The 21,758-nt window shown below is 35.0% G+C and overlaps 1 protein-coding gene across 1 annotated transcript; it reads right to left on the reverse strand.

The window, feature by feature from the left end:
• Nucleotides 1-316: 316 nt before the first annotated feature.
• On the reverse strand, nucleotides 317-2,782 carry LOC113752458 (probable LRR receptor-like serine/threonine-protein kinase At3g47570). Its single transcript, XM_027296568.1, has 2 exons — nucleotides 841-2,782; nucleotides 317-669 (listed from the first exon to the last, which is right to left on the reverse strand). Exons 1-2 carry the CDS (start codon nucleotides 2,780-2,782, stop codon nucleotides 317-319), a joined length of 2,295 nt encoding a protein of 764 aa, XP_027152369.1.
• Between the last annotated feature and the right edge of the window lie 18,976 nt (nucleotides 2,783-21,758).

Below are 21,758 nucleotides of genomic sequence, written 5' to 3' on the forward strand. Positions count from 1 at the left end.
TTACACAGTCGACAAGAATTTATTGTAAAACTATCAACACCTTTGCCAAAATTAGCAAAATAGAGGTATTACTAAACAACACCAAAATCCATTGAGAGAATCCTTTACAAAATACTAAAGCACAGAATGGGCTCACTTGAATCTATAACCGAAACGTTTCTAAGTAACAGGATCCATGGCCCATCCATCCACCAGGCATCAAATACAGAAATGCCTGGACTCTATAGATTTAAGTCACAAGTCCCAAAACTGAAAATTAAATCTTACCGAAATGCTATGAATAAAAACTTATCCTATTTTCCTATTACTATCTATTTTAAGGCGTGATATCTTTGATAAACTGAAGTTTGATCTTCTGTAGCGCTCTTAGAACTTCTTTCATGTTTGTTCTCTCCTCAGGAGCATCTGTCGTGCAACTTAAACTAAGTTGCAAGATAGACGATATGCATTCAATCTTCCTTTGTACCATTTTATCTTCAGGATGAAGCAAGTCTGCGTCTATAACCTGAATCACAGAATCTGGTGAGCATTCTTGTATCCAACGCCTGAGGTTTAATTCTTCTGTAAACATCTCATCCTTAGGCTTTCTTTTTGTAAATGTCTCCATCAATATAATCCCAAAGCTGTAAACATCACTACTTGTTGAAATCAATCCTTCCAGTCCATACTCTAGCATCAAAAAATTTGAAACTAGTTGTTAAAGTCAAGTACTAGTACCGGTTCACCAATTTTAAATTTTTTTCAAATTTTTTAAATTTCACATACTATACAAGCCATTAAAAGTTGAAACTTTAATTTGAATGACATAAAAAATTTGAAATTGGAATCAAGAAAAGTCACCTGGGGCAATATATCCAAATGTAGCAAGAGTCTTTGTTTGTATCACAGATTCTTCGTCTCCCAACAACTTCGCAATTCCAAAATCGCAAATATGTCCAACCATGTCTTCATCTAGGAGAATATTGCTAGGTTTCAAGTCACAGTGAGCTATAGGCGTTGAATAGCCATAGTGGAGATATTCCAAACCAGAAGCCACATCTATCATGATACCCAACCTTTGCCTGATACTTAGGACATGATGGTTTACATGAAGCCATTTCTCAAGGCTTCCATTGGGCATGTATTCGAGCGCCAAAGCCTTAAAGTCAAGACTAGAGCATGCAGTAATTACTCTAGTTAAATTTCGATGACGAAGGCAGCTTAAGACTTCACATTCTCGATCAAAGCTTTTAAATGCACCTTCTAGTTGCAAATCGAATACCTTTATGGCCCAAACCATCCCATTTTCACAAATTCCCTTGTAAACTGAACCAAAGCTCCCCGAACCAAGTAAGTTACTCTCGTTGAATCCATTTGTTATTTGTCTAAGTTCATGGAAGGACACCCTTTCAAATGTCGCCATGGGAAGCAAGTTCTGAGTTGGTGCTAGAATTTTCTTTCTCAACTTTGACCGTATCAAAAAAATTGAAATCACCAAGGCTAATATGACAGATCCTGATGTCAACAGAACAATCATGACTATCCTTTTTGTCCTTGATTCATGCTCAAATTTACTTGCACAAGGTTGGAGCCAAGGAGCGCCACACAATGCTTCATTTGAGAGAAAAGATAGGTTCGTGAAATTTGCGAACGGCCCTCCATGAGGAATTGGTCCTCTCAATCTGTTGTAAGACACATTAAAGTATTGGAGATCTGGCAGTACCTGTAATGAGTTGGGAATTTCACCTTCCAGATTGTTAAAAGATAGATCCAAATGCCGTAACTGCAGCATATTCTTCATGGAATCTGGTATCAATCCTTGTAGCTTGTTACGTTCCAAGGAGAGTTCTTGCAAATCCTGTAGTGCTCCAATAGTGCTGGGTATCCTACCCAAGTATTGATTATTTGAAAGGTTCAAATAGACTAATGCCTTGAAGTTTCCAATTTCAGCAGGCAAAGAACCTGTCAAATAATTTCCTGACATGTCTAGCTCCAAAATATATTTGAGGCTCCAAAAGCTTGTTGGTATCATAGAACTTAAATTGGTAGAATTGAGATAAACATATCTGAGTGTTGTAACGTTTCCTAAACAAGAAGGCACCATACCCGAGAACATATTTTGTCCAAGTCTTAATTCTCCTAAGTTCAGCAAATTACAAAACTCACTTGGAATAGCACCTAGTATTTGATTGTCGCTTAGATCTATCCTCTGAAGCTTCAAGAACCATTTGATTGTAGTTGGAATTAACCCTGTCAAACTATTGTTTTCAAAGAACAGTTCTACTAAGTTGCTCAAATTACCAATCGAACTTGGAATTTCATTTTTGATTCCACAACTACCTGCATGAAAGGATTCGAGTGAGCTAGAAAGATTTCCGATAGACTTTGGGAGGAAGCCATTCAGAGGATTCTCATCTATCCACAACCTTCTTAAATGTTTACAGTTTGTTAGGGATATGATGAAGCTCAACTCTTTGGATAGCGAGTCCTCAGAAAAATCATTTTTCCATATAGCAAACTGTTCCAGTAATCTCAAGTTTCCAAGAGAATGAGGAATTGCACCCGTAAAATGATTCATACCAAGGTGTAGCATTCTGAGCCGAGAAGCATTTGAGATAGACGTTAGTATAGTTCCAGTGAATTCATTTCCCCCAAGGTAGAGTCCCTCAAGATTGGGTAAGAAAGCACCTATAGTTGATGGAAGCTCGCCTGATAAATCATTCTCCGCGAAAGAAATAAGTCGTACAGTTGAACTATTGAAAAGTTTCAGCAGGATGGGACCTCTTAACTTATTCTCTCCCATGTGTAGTACTTCCAACTTGCTAAGATTACCAACCTCTTGAGGTATTATACCTGACAAATCAAATTGGTAAGAAAAAAATGAATCATTTGACTTGAAACAATTTGGTGAGAAAGGGAAGTAATGAGAAGACAGACACATAGTGGATGCAAGTATTGATCATTATGATTTACAAGCCAGCAAGTTTTTGATACAGAATGATAAAGACGAGTTCAAGTAAATCCATGTTTTTTTTTTTTTGTAAAGCTAATCCATGTTACTAGTATTCATGAACTTAGCATATGACAAAAAATATTGTCATGTAATTTGAATCATGTGTTGGCTTGTTGTATTTATGTACTTTCTTTTTTCCTGTTTTTTGAACTTCAAGAATTGGAATATTCGATGCTAATGAAATAATTGGTGGGACGTACAAATATTTCCACCGGCACAAGTACTTTGAATATGATGATGTCTTCCATCTAAGAACGTAAGGTAAGATGAAATAATAAAATAAATCTTAGAGAAAACTCTTCTGATAATGCAATAATAAAATAGATCTTCTTTCAAAACGTTTGAAGCTTTTTACCTGTCATATTGGCACTCCTTATGTCTAGTATCTCCAAATTATAGAGATTGTCAATGACTTTTGGAATTTCACCTGCCAATAAATCATGACATGACAAGAAAATTAATTAAAGGAAGTATTCCCCAATATTTCTAAAGTAATTAGCCTCTGCCAACAGCATTCTTTTTTATGTAAATGTTTCATATGAATTATAAATTTAGTCTCAAAATCCTTCAAAACCTAATGAAAATTTATTATTGGGTTATGAGGATTTTGAACCACTTTCATAGGGTTAAGATGGAATTTCAGTCTAAATTCATAATTCATGCAAATTATAGAGATTGTCAATGGCTTTTGGAATTTCACCTGCTCAAAAATCACGGCATCATGATAAATATAATTCACAGCATGGCATAATTATATGTATATAATATATATACATTTCAGAATTCTAAGGATCTCTCATAAATATTGGCAAAATGACGATTGCATACACCCCAAAAAAATTGGAGGTCTTTTTGGTGTCAATCTCTGTGCGCATGTCAATGAATATTTAAATGTGTGCATAAATTAGAAATATAATTGATATAAAATCTAAATATGTGTCGCGCCCCATTTTTTCGCGATGGAAAAGAAAGTGTTTATAAAAAGGATGTGATTTATTAATAATAAATGAAAAAGGACCTAGAATGGGACTTAAAAGAATGCGACAATTTGGGTCCAAAATTTAGTCTAAAAGGGTTTTTAAGAAAAAATAGGAGTCGCCACTTGGTATGGAGTTTTGGTGTACCAAGTCACCCAAAAAAATAAAGTAAAACAAAATGAAACCCTTTTTGACAACTCCAGGTCTTTGAAAACAAGAGAAAATGGATTCGGGAGTCACGGTTGAAGAAAGGGAAGGCAAAGGTTCGATTAACTCAAACCTAAGGCACCCTTTCAACCTAGTCTAAGCTAGTTGCGAGGTTTAGTCAAAATTTTCCTAATCTAACCTTTAATTTTATCACATTTTGGAGGTTTTCTACATGGATGCAAATCTTAAATTTATAAAAATACCGAAAGGAACAAAATGTTCATTCAAGGATTTAATTGAACCAATCGCATTAATTGCGAAGGCCAAAATGATTCCTTGAAAGTGTCACGAGTATGCAAATGATGAAATAAAAATAAAAAAAGAAATTAAATTATATACATATATATATGTGATCAAAGAAAAAGAGAATGCAACATAAAGGGTACGGGAGACAAAAACTCGTGACTTAGTTTTCTTATACAAGGATTAATGGGGTATTTGAACTAAAAAGTTATAATCACCCATTTCCCATGTTTGAAAAATAATTATCCTAACATGAACAAGCAAATGAACTAGCTTAAATGAGATGCAATTCTAAATGACATGATTAGTACCTATAGAGGGTAAGGGATAATATAATAGGAAATATCATGCAAATGAGAAAAGATCCTAAAAATGAAAATATGCATGAAAATGTAGTGAATAGCACACAAAGATGAATCTAGCGCAAGATAACCTAAAGGGTCTAGCGTTGGACTAACCCATTTCTAAAAATCCTTACTAGCGTTGGACTAGCAAGTAAGCGGAGGGAGAAACCACAACTAGCGTTGGACTAGTGTGGTGACGCCATGCATTGGCAATTCATAGTGAAGCAAATAAAGTATAAATTAAAACAAATAAACACATAAGAGCACGTAACACATAACACGTAAGCATAATATCTAGATGCCAAAATCCTAAGAAAAGCGGATAAAACACATAACACATAAGCCACATAAACACGCAACCTATCTATTACATCGGGGAGCGCCTAACTACAATCTAGGAGGGAAAAATATAATAAAACAAATCAAATTATCTTATCTATTACATTTTTGAGGTATTTAAATGCCTCTCGAATCATTAAAAAAAATTAACTAAAACATATATAAGAAAATTTGAATGAATATTTAAATCAAATAAATAAAGCATATAAAAATATATAAACACATAGGAACACATAGGAGCACATAAGAGCACGTAATTGACATTGAAATAATAAAATAGGAGTACCTCCCGTTTGAAGTGGTGACTAAGTGGAGTCAAATTATCCTATTTATACTCACAATGAACAAAAGAATCATGGCACCAATTTAATTGAAAAAATAATAATAATAAAAGTACTAAATTCACACTAATATGTCAAACGTAAATAAATTTAAGAATATTTAAAAATTACAAGTTAAACATACTCAAAAGTAACATAATTAGCTATTAAAAAAAAGAAGCAATCATAATAAAGAGAGTCAAAATTCACTAGGGACTGAATTGCAAAAAATTGAAAACTTTTGGGGGACAAAAATTATATTTTCCAAAGTTCAGGGGTCAAAATTAAATGAAAGATAAAATTCAGGGACCAAAATGCAATTAATATAAGGACCTACATGAAAGAAATTTAAAATGTTCTGGGCTGCAGTGAAACTACTCAAAAGATCAGGGGCCAAAGTGAAAAATCGTAATCAGATCTTCTTAAGAAAACAGGCCACTGGGCCATTATTTTATTTCTTTGGGCCGGACACTACCTAAGCCCAACCGAAAGTCCAAACTAAAACACACAGGCCAGCCCGTCTTTTATCACTCAAACCCGACCAAAAGATATGGGCTCCAGTCTCTTAGCCCAACAGAAACCCAAGAGAAAAATAAACCAAAACCCATTTCCAAAACCCAACCAAAACTAACTCTTGGCCCATCAGAAAAATAAACATCAGCCCAATTTCCTTTTTCTTTTCTTTCCTTCTTTTCTTTCTTTTCTTTTCTTTCTTCTTCCTCACCGTTTCTTTATCTCCTTCTTCGGCCAGCTGAAGCTTACTTCAGTTGGCGGCCATGGTGGCCGCAGGTGGCCGCAGGTGGCGCCACCGCCTCCGGCGGCGGTCGCCGGCGGCTTCTCCGGTCGCCAAAATTTCTCAAAATGCACCTCCCCACTCCATTTTTCGCGTAGGTTCCATTTCCGGAGTTAATTTTTACAAAAGATAATCCGAAGGTGGCCGAAAGCAAAAAGTCAGTCCAGTTTTTTTATTTTTTAAAACACTATATCTTTCACCAAAAATCACAAAAATTATACCATAACACTCCTTGCAACTTCTACAATACAACTATAATCTTAATTTGACAAGAAAACAACATAAAATGGCCAAAATAAAGCAAAACAGCCCCCTAAAATTCTTTTTGGCATTTTTTCAAACTATTAACATGCATTCACAATAAACCTTTCCTTTTCCTAAATCCGGTTCATGCCATTTCCAATTTTTGAACAATCCAACAACAACAATGCAAAGCAGCAAAAACAGGAGAAAATAGGCAATTAAATATGAATTTAATGTGAAAAACAAAACGGAAAAAAAAAAGAAAAAAAATACCTCTAGGATATTGCAGTCACTTGATTGAGCTTTGTGGTGGAATTCCTAAATTCCAATGGTCTGACCGCTAGTTCCCTTTCTTCTTTTATGGCTTTGTCTGTTGGGAGCAAAGAAAGGTCCGAGAGATGTATTGGCTTGGAGTGTTTTTGTTGAGAGCAAAAGAAAAGGCCGAGAGAGTGTCCCTTCTTTTTTTTTCTTCCTTCTGCCGTTTTTTTTCCAGAGAGAGCCGAGAGAGTCAGGAGATGTATCTTTTTTTGAGCCAAAAGTGGAGTTTGAGTGTTAAATCCACCAAAATGATTTTCTCCATCTCATGAAAAGAAAGGTGCCTGGAGATTTTGAGTGCAAAAATGGATCAATAGTGCATTTGGTGAAAGAGCAATAATTAGGAGAAGATTTTTGATTTTCTTGATTTTCTCTCTTCTTTTTTTTGATTTTATTTATTTTATTTATTATTATTTTTTTTAAAACAAACCTGCAAAAAATGAGAAAAATACACATTAAAATATAAGAAAGTAAATAACACATCAAATAGAAAAATCTTGAGAAAATATTAAAATTTGATAAAAATTTGGTGTCTACAGCTTGCCCCTCTTTGTCTAGAGTTTCAAAGAAACTCAAGACAAAGACGTAGACACCAAATTGCTTACCTGTCTCTTGTAGCTGCACCTGAACTAAAATAAACAAGCCAACACTTGGCTGAAATTATTGGACAAAATGATGCAATAACATTGCAGCAAATGTGACTGAACCCATGTAGAGTTGCCTACGTATCCCACCATGGGAATCAGGTCAAATGTAGTTCGAATGCAAGTGAACCACAATGAAACAAGTGCATTGACCAACTGTGGTCTTTGCAAAGTCGAAAAAGTCTGAGCTCTCAGAACTTCTAAACATGAAACACCAAATGAATGAGAAAGCACAACAATTATTGGTCAAAACAGTCAAGAAAAGTAACTTGTCATGAATGGGAGATAGAAGGGTGCGCGGTGGACGCTGAGACTCACCAACATGAATTTAAATTATCAAGAAGGAGAGGTAGAAGGGTGCGCGGTGGACGCTGAGACTCACCAACATGAATTTAAATTGTCAAGAAAGGGAGGTAGAAGGGTGCGCGGTGGACGCTGAGACTCACCAATAAGAAATTAAATTGATGCGCGGAGGGACGCGATTACGCTCCAACAGGAAATTAAATTGTCAAGAATGAGAGATAGAAGGGTGCGCGGTGGACGCTGAGACTCACCAACAGGAAATTAAATTGATCAAGAATGGGAGGTAGAAGGGTGCGCGGTGGACGCTGAGACTCACCAACAGGAAATTAAATTGATCAAGAATGGGAGGTAGAAGGGTGCGTGGTGGACGCTGAGACTCACCAACAGGAAATTAAATTGATGCGCGGAGGGACGCGATTACGCTCCAACAGGAATTTAAATTTGTTTTTCTTGATTGATTGATTTTTTTTTTTTTTTTTTTTTTGGAAAGGTCCAAAGTGACGAATTTTAAAACTAGAAGGATACCAATGACAATTCTCCCTTCATGAGATTCGAGAGGTACATACATATGTCACTATCCTCTCGATTTTAAAAAACTCTTTTTCTTTTTGCACTTTTTTTTCTTTCACAAAACCGATTTAGAACGCATTACCAAAATTGGAGCTCACTCCTTTTGCTATTTGCTCCAGCGTAAATCATGTTTAACAAAAACCACATTTTTCATGCTTTCGAAAAGGTAGAAAAAGTGATCACATAATGCCACCACCCATGTGATCCCTTGTGATTCCTTTGGCCTTGAGAACCATGCAAGCATGATCTTTTGATATCAAAATTGCTCCCCAAGAATTGTGCTGCAACTTGTGTTGAATCTTCTCAATTTTTTAGCATCAGTCAGTTATACTTCCCTTTGTATCACAAATCAACTCTTTCTAATAACCAGATCTGAAGGACTGCCCGTTTCAAGTTTCAACACTCTGCTCTTCATTCATGATCTCTTGTGCTCCAAAACCTTACATTGATGACCTTAACATTTCGGATTTTCCCTAAGGTCACCCCCATTTTCTTTTCCTTTTTCTATTTCTTCTTTTTTTCTTTTTCTTCTTTTTTTTTCTCTTTTTTTTTTCATTTTTGAAAAGACACCCATTCGGGTTTTCACTCAATGAACAAATCTTGTTAACAACCTTTATCAACTCAGAAATATATTTAAAGAATGATGGCATTAGTGCGATAATCCTTCCCATGCAAAATTGGTGAAGGTGTATTGACATTATTTGTCATTTGATTAAGTGATTTTTATCAGAAATGCCACTAAAGCGGAGGTCGAGACTTTTCATAATTTTTGTGATGGGCTCAGATGGGGTGGAGAAATATTAAAGGTTGAAAGCAAAATCTTCAAAAAGGTTTCAAAACCCTAAGATCACGTTCTATCAATATTTGCTCCAGTATGAGGGTATTAATACTGAAAAAAAATTGCCCCAGTTTGGCTTTTGAATCCTTTTTTTCTTTTTTTCTTTTTTTTTTTTTTGGAATAACAGGAGATAAAAATTTACCCCAGTGTGAGGTTTGCAATCTTTATGAGGGCTATCAAATAAAGGGTTAAATTATTCTGGAGGTTCAATGGGGAAAACTAGGGATAAGATGTTTAAAGAGAAAAGAAAAAGGCTCGCCTTTGATCCGCCATAGATGGTATTTCAAAACGAAAAATCACATAATCAGATAAAAAAAATTTATTACACATGTCTGAATTGATTGGCAAAGGAAAGACCTGTCCATCAAGTTCTGTACGAATGGACGTTCTTCCGGATAGCACTCTTTGAACAATAAATGACTCTTGCCAAGTTGGAACAAACTTTTCTTTAACCTCCTCTTGAATCGGAAGAATTTACTTCAAAACCTTATCCCTCACTTCAAATAAGCGAGATTTGTCTTTCTTGCCATAACTAACGAACCATCCTTTGATGATAGCATTGTCCATGACAAACATTCAACTTCTTTTTCATCAATTAGAGACAGCAACTCATTGTGCTCCTTAATCCATTCGATTTCTTCTGCCTGAGCCTTTGTCAAAATGTGCAAGGACGGAATCTCGGTTTTGGCATGTATTACCACTTCCATTACAGTATAAGAGGGCAAGGTGTTACCCCAACTTAGAAATGTAATCTCCAATGAAATGCTCCCAGAATTCAATTGCAAAATTTGCAAAATCGAAGGGAAAACTCTCTTTTTCTTTTTCTTTTTTTTTCAATCCCCTTTTTTTTCTCTTTTTTTTCGTTTTTTTTCTTTTTTTTCATTTTTTTCCTCCTTTTTTTTTTACTATTCTCTCTTTTTTTTTTCTCTCATTCCCCCTTTCTTTTATTTTCTCTTTTTCTTTGTTCTCGTTTTTTTTTTCTTTTCTTTATTCCCCCCTTTTTTCTTTTCTCTTTTTTTTTTTTTTTCAAGTGGCTCTGGAAAGTATGTACTCCTTTTGAGCAAATGGCCGATCCTCCACTTTACAATGTAGCATCATTGCTCCATTTTTATTCGTGATTAATCTCCAAATTTGCAAGTTTTGAATTGCACTTTTTCCTCGATCTCAACCATAAACACCTGCATAAGGGGAATTTTTCAAAGCACTTGAATTTTTCAATTTTTTACCTTTTTTGTTTATTTATTTTTTTTTTTGAGCAATGAAGTAACAATTAAAATTCATGCAAAGTATTGACTTATCAAGATTTTAAAAAATATATACTTGATCTTGGACATACCCTACAAATGTATTATAAAACTTTTGCCTCAATTTGAACTTATTTGGTGAAGTCTCACAAATATATTACAAAAAAATTTGCTCCAATTTGGGCTTATTTTAGTTGCAAAATAATCACATACAATGTGAATAGAAACTACATTTTTCAAATGAAAAAATTAAATGTCATATCCAAACTCATGTAGAAGATTTCATGATAACTCCCTCAAAATAAGACCAAATTGTAAAAGATCTCTTCCTCATTTTGGGATCGGTGTTGAGGGAAAAGGATCACTTTTCTTATGAGCTCATCTTTTAGGACCAATCAAATGGATATTATTCAGGATTTTGAGATGGCCCAGGGGAATGGTATGTCAGGGTTTTTTTTTTTTTTTTTTTTTTTTTTTTTTTTTTTTTTCAAATTGTATCTAGCACATTCAATATCACATCTTGGTGAAAGCAAATAGTTTATCACTCTTATTTCTTGAGAAAATTCAGTCAACATATAAGCTGTATAGGCTTGTATATATATGGATAGAAACGATAGTTAAACATATGAAAACAGGTTATGGCCTCATGATCATGAGTGGTTGGTAGATTCCTTAGAGACAAAATTTTCACTTCAAATTGTCATGAAAGATAAGTCAGCAATGGACTTTATGAGCTTGTAATGTAGTTTAACAACGATAGCTAAAAAAAAAAAAAAACTTGCAAGGACAATGCACTTAAGATCGCCTTCTTTCCCAAAAATTGCCCCAATTTTGTATTTAAAATCCGGGACCCCCTTTTGACTCCCTTTTTCTTATCAATCCTCTTTTTTCTTCAACAATCACTAAGGGGAATGCAGCATTAGATGTCTTCGCATTTTTCTTTTTTTCTTTCATCATTTTTCATTTTTTTCACAATTTTCTTTTCTCTCTCTCTCTTTTTTTTTTTTTTACCAATAACTGAATCCCAATGTTCAATGATAAATTGAACTCCCTAATTTGGAGTGTAGATGGCCCTTCTTTTTTTCGATATTGAATACCAAAATATCAATGGTAGAGTCAGAATCCCCCAACTTGTAATTCTTTCTTCTTCTTCTTTTTTCACTCGTTTTCTTTATTTGATGTCCCTTTCAAAAATTTTGATCATCTTTGCCATTTTTTTTCAATTCTCAAATCTCCTTCCCCAGTGTGGGGGTACAATCATAAGTGCTTTTGAAACGAACCACCAATTTAGGTTCAAATGAGGATGCAAAGGATAAGAGTGTTTAGATGATAGAAACGATGGCCAAAGCATCATTCTTATTTCTCATGACAACTAAAGTAAAGAATAACCCGTTGGAAAAACCCATTTCCATTTGACATTCGAAAATTTTTCCGTGGAGGGTCATGATCATTGAGGCTTTTATTTGAAACGAAACTCTAGTTTTTGAAGTCTGAAATGGGGAAATAAATGATAAAATCTGTATAGATAGAGAGACGAAAGCCTAAAGTATCATTCCAAATTTTCAAAATAAAATAAGAAGTAATGTGCATTTTTACTTTCACTTAGATGTGAATTGAATCTGGTTAGACACACCGGACATTTTCACGGAAAAAATTATCTCACTTTGAAACTAGTCAGCCAATGCGACTGATCTTGGAGGTTCAATAAAAGTGGACAAAAAAATGAAAATGAAAAGTGTTGGGGTTGATCTTTTATGACAAGCTATCAAATTTGAATGACCCCTTTTATTTCCGACTATTCTCATTGAATAGTTTAGGCCACAAATCTAGTGTATGCAAAGAATTTTGAGAATTTGACATGCACTCATGAATTTCGAACAAGAGGTCGAAAAATTTCAATTTAGCCTTATTCCTTAAAATCTATCATGAAATCTCTCAATGAGCAAATAAAGAATGAATATATACAAAACAATAATTGTCTAAATAAAAACTTTATTATTCAAATGTTTGAAAATTTCTCAAATGTGATACATGTGAGAAAAATAAAAATCTCTAAAGAATACACTTTCAAATATATACACACTTTCTCTTTCTATCTTTTGAGACAAAATGGATTAGGAACAATGAATCAAGAGATTTTTGAGATGCTTTACACTAGCATTTTCAAATGGATTTTTCATTCTTTTTTTTTTTCATTTTTTTTTCACATTGTAGGATCTGCCCAAGAATCAAGTAACATTTGTAATTTTTCAAAATTTATTAGATCCAAAAATATTATCAGATATAGGAAAAATATTTTTTTACCTTGTTAAAACAACTTTTATAAATGCAGGGGAGGGGGAAAAAATAAAAGCAAAATACCCAGAGTTAGTAAGCAAAACTGCAAAATCGGTATGCATGTCCTATGGGGGAACCCTTTTATGCCAAGGGTTGGCCTAGTATGAAAAATGCAATCCTCTGGGATAGGCACCATACAATACCTGATGGATCCGATCGACTTATTGAGATTCAATGAAAAGACAATTTTGAAAAGACTGGATAATTGGAGTGACAAGAGACAATTTGTCCTAACAAAATGAGGACAAAGTCCGAATGAATTGACTGCTTTGATTGACACATAAAATGATATCAAAATCAATTTAGTGTATAAAACTTACTTTTGAAAGGATTGAAATGTCTCGACTAATTTCTTCGGTGAACTATAGATCGAAACTTTAAAAGAGAATAAATAGGTTTAATGAATCGAATGAAATTGATGGTTAGTTCAAAAATTGACTGGATTATCCTGAAAGTGAATAAAACTGATCCAATGGATTGGATGAAATTGAAAATTTATTCAAAAATAAAAAATAAATAAATAAAATTGATTAAAAGAATAATGAATTGAATGAAATTGATGATTAACTCAAAATTGATTGTATTGTCCTAGAAATGTATAAATTGATCAAATGGATTGGATAGAATTGACAGTTTATTCAAAAATCGACTGGATCACTGACCAAATGAACAGAATGAAATTGATGATTTATCTAAAATGAAATTGAATGAAAATGAAATTAAAAATGAGCAAAATTGTAAGGATCGAATGATCTATGAAAAAATCGATTCAATCATCTTAGATGTAAAAATGGAATGAATGAAATTGATGATTTATCAAAATCGATGGAATTGTCAGCTCATTGATAGTTTCAAAAAATTCATTGTGATTCATTAGTCTATGAGCCTTCGAAAATCAAGATTCGACCTTAACATACTTATCATCTCAACAATGAGGAATTTGTGAATTTCTTCAACTTAATGTCCGTTACACAAGGAATTTTTACCAATTTTGATAAAATGGCCAAAAAGTGATTATTAAAGGCTCATATTCTAATGCGTAAAAACTGTTCCATCATTCTCAATGCCGTCACACGGAAGGGATCGAATCCTACCTTACCTTGTGCACTACCCCTTTGGATGGTACAAAAAATATAAACGTGTAAGTCTCATTGGATTACATATCCGAGACACAAAGCGGCTTATTCCTAACGCGGGATCCCCTATGCGGCATTCCCTCTAAAGTTAATGTATGATGCCAGTTTATTAAAGCGATTAAATATGCAATGAAATAATTGACATATGATCTAAAAGTACCCCATTTAAATGCCGGGGTAAGCCTAAAATGAAATGTATTCATGCTGCAAATGCGAAACATTGAATTTAAACGTGTCACATCAAATAGGGTAGGCTCCTAGAGAGTACCATGCCAGGACTCTTATTTTCTAGGACTTATGAATGCAATGAAGACACAAAAACCAAGAAAAGTTAGTTTAGACAGATAAATACACATAACACATTGTAGCAACGAAATCAACACAAGGAAATAAAGCAATAAAAAGAGGAAAGGGATTGGACCCCTCCCCTCGTGAATAGTGTCCCTAATAGGGTAAGGTCGACTCTACCCTAGGCAAGCTAAAATGGATGCATGAGGTTAGGGTTCACTAATGCATCTAGACTCGATAGGTTTTAGGTCCCCGAGCCTTCAGACTTGGAAACCAAGGGTCATCACTCCCAAGGTTCCTTGTCGGTGGCTCGAGCGATTCCCCAGACGTTGCTACGCACACGTCGTGTTACGGCTACCCGTCTGGGCGAATCTAAAAAGAATTCTCAACCTTCGACTAAAAACTAATAGGTCATCAAGCTAAAGTTTAAAGCGGAAGATCGAGTGACCCCTCGGATCATGCTACGCACACGTCGTGATACGATCACATGTCCAAGTGAGTCGCCTAAAATCCTAATAGGGTGGAGTGGCGTGACAAGCCACTAAAAGAAAAATAAATAAGGAATAAAAAATAAAACGTATGCACGTATGCCAGTGCTCATTTTGGAGGGGAGGGATCGAGAACCAATGCGAAGCTCTAGGGTAAAATTCCCCACCCCCAAATGCAAAGCGCGATACATATAAGTAAATAAATAAAAGTAAATAAATAAATCATTCATCACATATACGAGGAACGATAAACGAATACGAGGGTGAAATGCAAAATATCCTAAAAGAGAAAAATGCAACCTAAAACATCCAAATATGATAAATATAAGGGTTAAAAAGAGAAAAAGACGACTAAACCAAGTGCTTGGACTCTCTTAGGTCCCCAGTGGAGTCGCCAAGTTGTCGCGCCCCATTTTTTCGCGATGGAAAAGAAAGTGTTTATAAAAAGGATGTGATTTATTAATAATAAATGAAAAAGGACCTAGAATGGGACTTAAAAGAATGCGACAATTTGGGTCCAAAATTTAGTCTAAAAGGGTTTTTAAGAAAAAATAGGAGTCGCCACTTGGTATGGAGTTTTGGTGTACCAAGTCACCTAAAAAAATAAAGTAAAACAAAATGAAACCCTTTTTGACAACTCCAGGTCTTTGAAAACAAGAGAAAATGGATTCGGGAGTCACGGTTGAAGAAAGGGAAGGCAAAGGTTCGATTAACTCAAACCTAAGGCACCCTTTCAACCTAGTCTAAGCTAGTTGCGAGGTTTAGTCAAAATTTTCCTAATCTAACCTTTAATTTTATCACATTTTGGAGGTTTTCTACATGGATGCAAATCTTAAATTTATAAAAATACCGAAAGGAACAAAATGTTCATTCAAGGATTTAATTGAACCAATCGCATTAATTGCGAAGGCCAAAATGATTCCTTGAAAGTGTCACGAGTATGCAAATGATGAAATAAAAATAAAAAAAGAAATTAAATTATATACATATATATATGTGATCAAAGAAAAAGAGAATGCAACATAAAGGGTACGGGAGACAAAAACTCGTGACTTAGTTTTCTTATACAAGGATTAATGGGGTATTTGAACTAAAAAGTTATAATCACCCATTTCCCATGTTTGAAAAATAATTATCCTAACATGAACAAGCAAATGAACTAGCTTAAATGAGATGCAATTCTAAATGACATGATTAGTACCTATAGAGGGTAAGGGATAATATAATAGGAAATATCATGCAAATGAGAAAAGATCCTAAAAATGAAAATATGCATGAAAATGTAGTGAATAGCACACAAAGATGAATCTAGCGCAAGATAACCTAAAGGGTCTAGCGTTGGACTAACCCATTTCTAAAAATCCTTACTAGCGTTGGACTAGCAAGTAAGCGGAGGGAGAAACCACAACTAGCGTTGGACTAGTGTGGTGACGCCATGCATTGGCAATTCATAGTGAAGCAAATAAAGTATAAATTAAAACAAATAAACACATAAGAGCACGTAACACATAACACGTAAGCATAATATCTAGATGCCAAAATCCTAAGAAAAGCGGATAAAACACATAACACATAAGCCACATAAACACGCAACCTATCTATTACATCGGGGAGCGCCTAACTACAATCTAGGAGGGAAAAATATAATAAAACAAATCAAATTATCTTATCTATTACATTTTTGAGGTATTTAAATGCCTCTCGAATCATTAAAAAAAATTAACTAAAACATATATAAGAAAATTTGAATGAATATTTAAATCAAATAAATAAAGCATATAAAAATATATAAACACATAGGAACACATAGGAGCACATAAGAGCACGTAATTGACATTGAAATAATAAAATAGGAGTACCTCCCGTTTGAAGTGGTGACTAAGTGGAGTCAAATTATCCTATTTATACTCACAATGAACAAAAGAATCATGGCACCAATTTAATTGAAAAAATAATAATAATAAAAGTACTAAATTCACACTATAAATTTAAGAATATTTAAAAATTACAAGTTAAACATACTCAAAAGTAACATAATTAGCTATTAAAAAAAAGAAGCAATCATAATAAAGAGAGTCAAAATTCACTAGGGACTGAATTGCAAAAAATTGAAAACTTTTGGGGGACAAAAATTATATTTTCCAAAGTTCAGGGGTCAAAATTAAATGAAAGATAAAATTCAGGGACCAAAATGAAATTAATATAAGGACCTACATGAAAGAAATTTAAAATGTTCTGGGCTGAAGTGAAACTACTCAAAAGATCAGGGGCCAAAGTGAAAAATCGTAATCAGATCTTCTTAAGAAAACAGGCCACTGGGCCATTATTTTATTTCTTTGGGCCGGACACTACCTAAGCCCAACCGAAAGTCCAAACTAAAACACACAGGCCAGCCCGTCTTTTATCACTCAAACCCGACCAAAAGATATGGGCTCCAGTCTCTTAGCCCAACAGAAACCCAAGAGAAAAATAAACCAAAACCCATTTCCAAAACCCAACCAAAACTAACTCTTGGCCCATCAGAAAAATAAACATCAGCCCAATTTCCTTTTTCTTTTCTTTCCTTCTTTTCTTTCTTTTCTTTTCTTTCTTCTTCCTCACCGTTTCTTTATCTCCTTCTTCGGCCAGCTGAAGCTTACTTCAGTTGGCGGCCATGGTGGCCGCAGGTGGCCGCAGGTGGCGCCACCGCCTCCGGCGGCGGTCGCCGGCGGCTTCTCCGGTCGCCAAAATTTCTCAAAATGCACCTCCCCACTCCATTTTTCGCGTAGGTTCCATTTCCGGAGTTAATTTTTACAAAAGATAATCCGAAGGTGGCCGAAAGCAAAAAGTCAGTCCAGTTTTTTTATTTTTTAAAACACTATATCTTTCACCAAAAATCACAAAAATTATACCATAACACTCCTTGCAACTTCTACAATACAACTATAATCTTAATTTGACAAGAAAACAACATAAAATGGCCAAAATAAAGCAAAACAGCCCCCTAAAATTCTTTTTGGCATTTTTTCAAACTATTAACATGCATTCACAATAAACCTTTCCTTTTCCTAAATCCGGTTCATGCCATTTCCAATTTTTGAACAATCCAACAACAACAATGCAAAGCAGCAAAAACAGGAGAAAATAGGCAATTAAATATGAATTTAATGTGAAAAACAAAACGGAAAAAAAAAAGAAAAAAATACCTCTAGGATATTGCAGTCACTTGATTGAGCTTTGTGGTGGAATTCCTAAATTCCAATGGTCTGACCGCTAGTTCCCTTTCTTCTTTTATGGCTTTGTCTGTTGGGAGCAAAGAAAGGTCCGAGAGATGTATTGGCTTGGAGTGTTTTTGTTGAGAGCAAAAGAAAAGGCCGAGAGAGTGTCCCTTCTTTTTTTTTCTTCCTTCTGCCGTTTTTTTTCCAGAGAGAGCCGAGAGAGTCAGGAGATGTATCTTTTTTTGAGCCAAAAGTGGAGTTTGAGTGTTAAATCCACCAAAATGATTTTCTCCATCTCATGAAAAGAAAGGTGCCTGGAGATTTTGAGTGCAAAAATGGATCAATAGTGCATTTGGTGAAAGAGCAATAATTAGGAGAAGATTTTTGATTTTCTTGATTTTCTCTCTTCTTTTTTTTGATTTTATTTATTTTATTTATTATTATTTTTTTTAAAACAAACCTGCAAAAAATGAGAAAAATACACATTAAAATATAAGAAAGTAAATAACACATCAAATAGAAAAATCTTGAGAAAATATTAAAATTTGATAAAAATTTGGTGTCTACAGCTTGCCCCTCTTTGTCTAGAGTTTCAAAGAAACTCAAGACAAAGACGTAGACACCAAATTGCTTACCTGTCTCTTGTAGCTGCACCTGAACTAAAATAAACAAGCCAACACTTGGCTGAAATTATTGGACAAAATGATGCAATAACATTGCAGCAAATGTGACTGAACCCATGTAGAGTTGCCTACGTATCCCACCATGGGAATCAGGTCAAACGTAGTTCGAATGCAAGTGAACCACAATGAAACAAGTGCATTGACCAACTGTGGTCTTTGCAAAGTCGAAAAAGTCTGAGCTCTCAGAACTTCTAAACATGAAACACCAAATGAATGAGAAAGCACAACAATTATTGGTCAAAACAGTCAAGAAAAGTAACTTGTCATGAATGGGAGATAGAAGGGTGCGCGGTGGACGCTGAGACTCACCAACATGAATTTAAATTATCAAGAAGGAGAGGTAGAAGGGTGCGCGGTGGACGCTGAGACTCACCAACATGAATTTAAATTGTCAAGAAAGGGAGGTAGAAGGGTGCGCGGTGGACGCTGAGACTCACCAATAAGAAATTAAATTGATGCGCGGAGGGACGCGATTACGCTCCAACAGGAAATTAAATTGTCAAGAATGAGAGATAGAAGGGTGCGCGGTGGACGCTGAGACTCACCAACAGGAAATTAAATTGATCAAGAATGGGAGGTAGAAGGGTGCGCGGTGGACGCTGAGACTCACCAACAGGAAATTAAATTGATCAAGAATGGGAGGTAGAAGGGTGCGCGGTGGGCGCTGAGACTCACCAATAGGAAATTAAATTGATGCGCGGAGGGACGCAATTACGCTCCAACTGAAAATTAAATTATCAAGAAGGAGAGATAGAACGGCGCGTGGTGGACGCTGAGACTCACCAACAGGAAATTAAATTTTTCAAGAAGGGGAGGTAGAAGGGTGCGCGGTGGACGCTGAGACTCACCAACAGAAAATTAAATTATCAAGAAGGGGGATGGAAGGGTGCGCGGTGGACGCTGAGACTCACCAACAGGAATTTTAATTTGTCAAGAAGGGGAGGTAGAAGGGTGTGCGGTGGACGCTGAGGCTCACCAACAGAAAATTAAATTTGTCTTTTAGAAAAGAAGCGCGGAGGGACGCGATTACGCTCCAACAGGAAATTAAATTGTCAAAAAGGGGAGATAGAAGGGTGCGCGGTGGACGCTGAGACTCACCAACAGGAAAATGTAAATTGATTCCTCCCTAATCTTTTTTGATTTTTTTGATTTTTTTTTGAAAAACAGATTGGTGGGATAGACCCGAGCATTGAAATCTGAAGAAATGAAAACGCAAGTCAATACTATCAAACTGAAAGAACTTTAAATGGCACGTTGCTCAAGTTTGGTGGATTTGGGCAATCCTCTTTTTTTTGTCAAATTTTTTAGAAGAAATGAAAGAACACCTTTTTTGTTTGTTTTTTTTTTTTTTTTTTTTTTTTTTGAAAAAGTCTAAAATGACGAATTTTAAAACTAGAAGAATATCAAATGACAATTCTCCTTCAAGAGATTCGAGAGGTTACATACATATGTCACTATGCCTCTCGATTTTAAAAGGCTTCTTTTTTCTTTTTTCACGTTTTTTTTTCTTTACAAAAAACGCGTTTAAAATGCATTACCAAAATTGGAGATCACTCCTTTTTGCTATTTGCTCCAGCGTAAATCATGTTTAACAAAGACCACATTTTTCATACTTTCGAAAAGGCAGAAAAAGTGATCACATAATGCCACCACCCATGTGATCCTTTGTGATTCCTTTGGCCCTGAGAACCATGCAAGCATGATTTTTTTATGTCAAAACTGCTCCCCAAGAGTTGTGCTGCAACTTGTGTTGAATCTTCTCAGTTTTTTAGCATCAGTCAGTCATACTTCCCTTTGTATCACAAATCAACTCTTTCTAATGACCAGATTTGAAGGAATGTCCGTTTCAAGTTTCAACACTCTGCTCTTCGTTCATGATTCTCTTGTGCTCCAAAACCTTACATTGATGACCTTAGCATTTCGGATTTTTCCTAAGGTCACCCCCATTTTCTTTTCCTTTTTCTATTTCTTCTTCTTTTTTTTCTTTTTTTCATTTTTTCATTTTTTTTCTTTTTGAAAAAAACACCCATTCGGGTTTTCACTCAATGAACAAATTTTGTCAACAACCTTTATCAACTCAAGAATATGTTTTAAGAAATAATGGCATCAGTGCGACAATCCTTCCCATGCAAAATTGGTGAAGGTGTATTGACATCATTTGCCATTTGATTGAGTGATTTTTGTTAGAGATACTACTAAGGCGGAGGTCGGGACTTCATGATTTTTTATGATGGGGTCAGGTGGGGTGTGGAAGAAATGTGAAGGCTTGAGAGCAAAATCCTCAAAGAGGTTTCAAAAACCCTAAGATCATGTTCTATCAATATTTGCCCCAGTATGAGGGTATTAAAACTGAAAAAATTGCCCCAGTTTGGCTTTTGAATCTATTTTCCTTTTCATTTTCCTTCTCTTTTTTTTTATGACAAATAGGAGATAAAATTTGCCCTGGTGTGGGATTTGCAATCTTTAGGGGGCTATCAAAAAGAATTATTAAGTTATTTTGAAGGTTCAAAGGGAAAAATCAAGGGTAAGATATTCAAAGAGAAAAGAAGAAGGTTCGCCTTTAATCCACCCTAGATGGTATCTCAAAAAGAAAAATCATCTAATCAGATTAAAGAATTTCTTACACATGTCTGAATTGATTGGCAGAGGAAAAACCTGTCCATCCAGTTCTGTGAGAATGGGTGTTCCTCCGGATAGCACTCTTTGAACAATAAATGGCCCTTGTCAAGTTGGAGCAAACTTTTCTTTAACCTCCTCTTGAATCGGAAGAATTTACTTCAAAACCTTATCCCTCACTTCAAATAAGCGAGATTTGTCTTTCTTGTCATAACTAACGAACCATCCTTTGATGATAGCATTGTCCATGACAAACATTCAACTTCTTTTTCATCAATTAGAGACAGCAACTCATTGTGCTCCTTAATCCATTCGATTTCTTCTGCCTGAGCCTTTGTCAAAATGTGCAAGGACGGAATCTTGGTTTTGGCATGTATTACCATTTCCATTACAGCATAAGAGGGCAAGGTGTTACCCCAACTTAGAAATGTAATCTCCAATGAAATGCTCCCAGAGTTCAATTGCAAAATTTGCAAAATCGAAGGGAAAACTCTCTTTTTCTTTTTCTTTTTTTCAATCCCTTTTTTTCTTTTTCTCTCTTTTTTCATTTTTTCCCTTTTTTTTTATTTTTTTCCTCCTTTTTTTTTACTATTCTCTCTTTTTTCCTCATTCCCCCTTTCTTTTATTTTCTCTTTTTCCTT

This window comes from Coffea eugenioides, chromosome 11 (genome assembly GCF_003713205.1).
Source record: "Coffea eugenioides isolate CCC68of chromosome 11, Ceug_1.0, whole genome shotgun sequence".
Taxonomy (NCBI): domain Eukaryota; kingdom Viridiplantae; phylum Streptophyta; class Magnoliopsida; order Gentianales; family Rubiaceae; genus Coffea; species Coffea eugenioides.

What these genes read in the sequence shown, in the direction of transcription:
- LOC113752458 (XM_027296568.1), bottom strand. Translation starts at nt 2,782, where the DNA reads ATGGGAGAGAATAAGTTAAGAGGTCCCATCCTGCTGAAACTTTTCAAT. An exon ending in ATTTGGATATATTGCCCCAG is followed by an intron (nt 670 to 840) that starts GTGACTTTTCTT and finishes TTTTGATGCTAG; the next exon opens with AGTATGGACTGGAAGGATTG.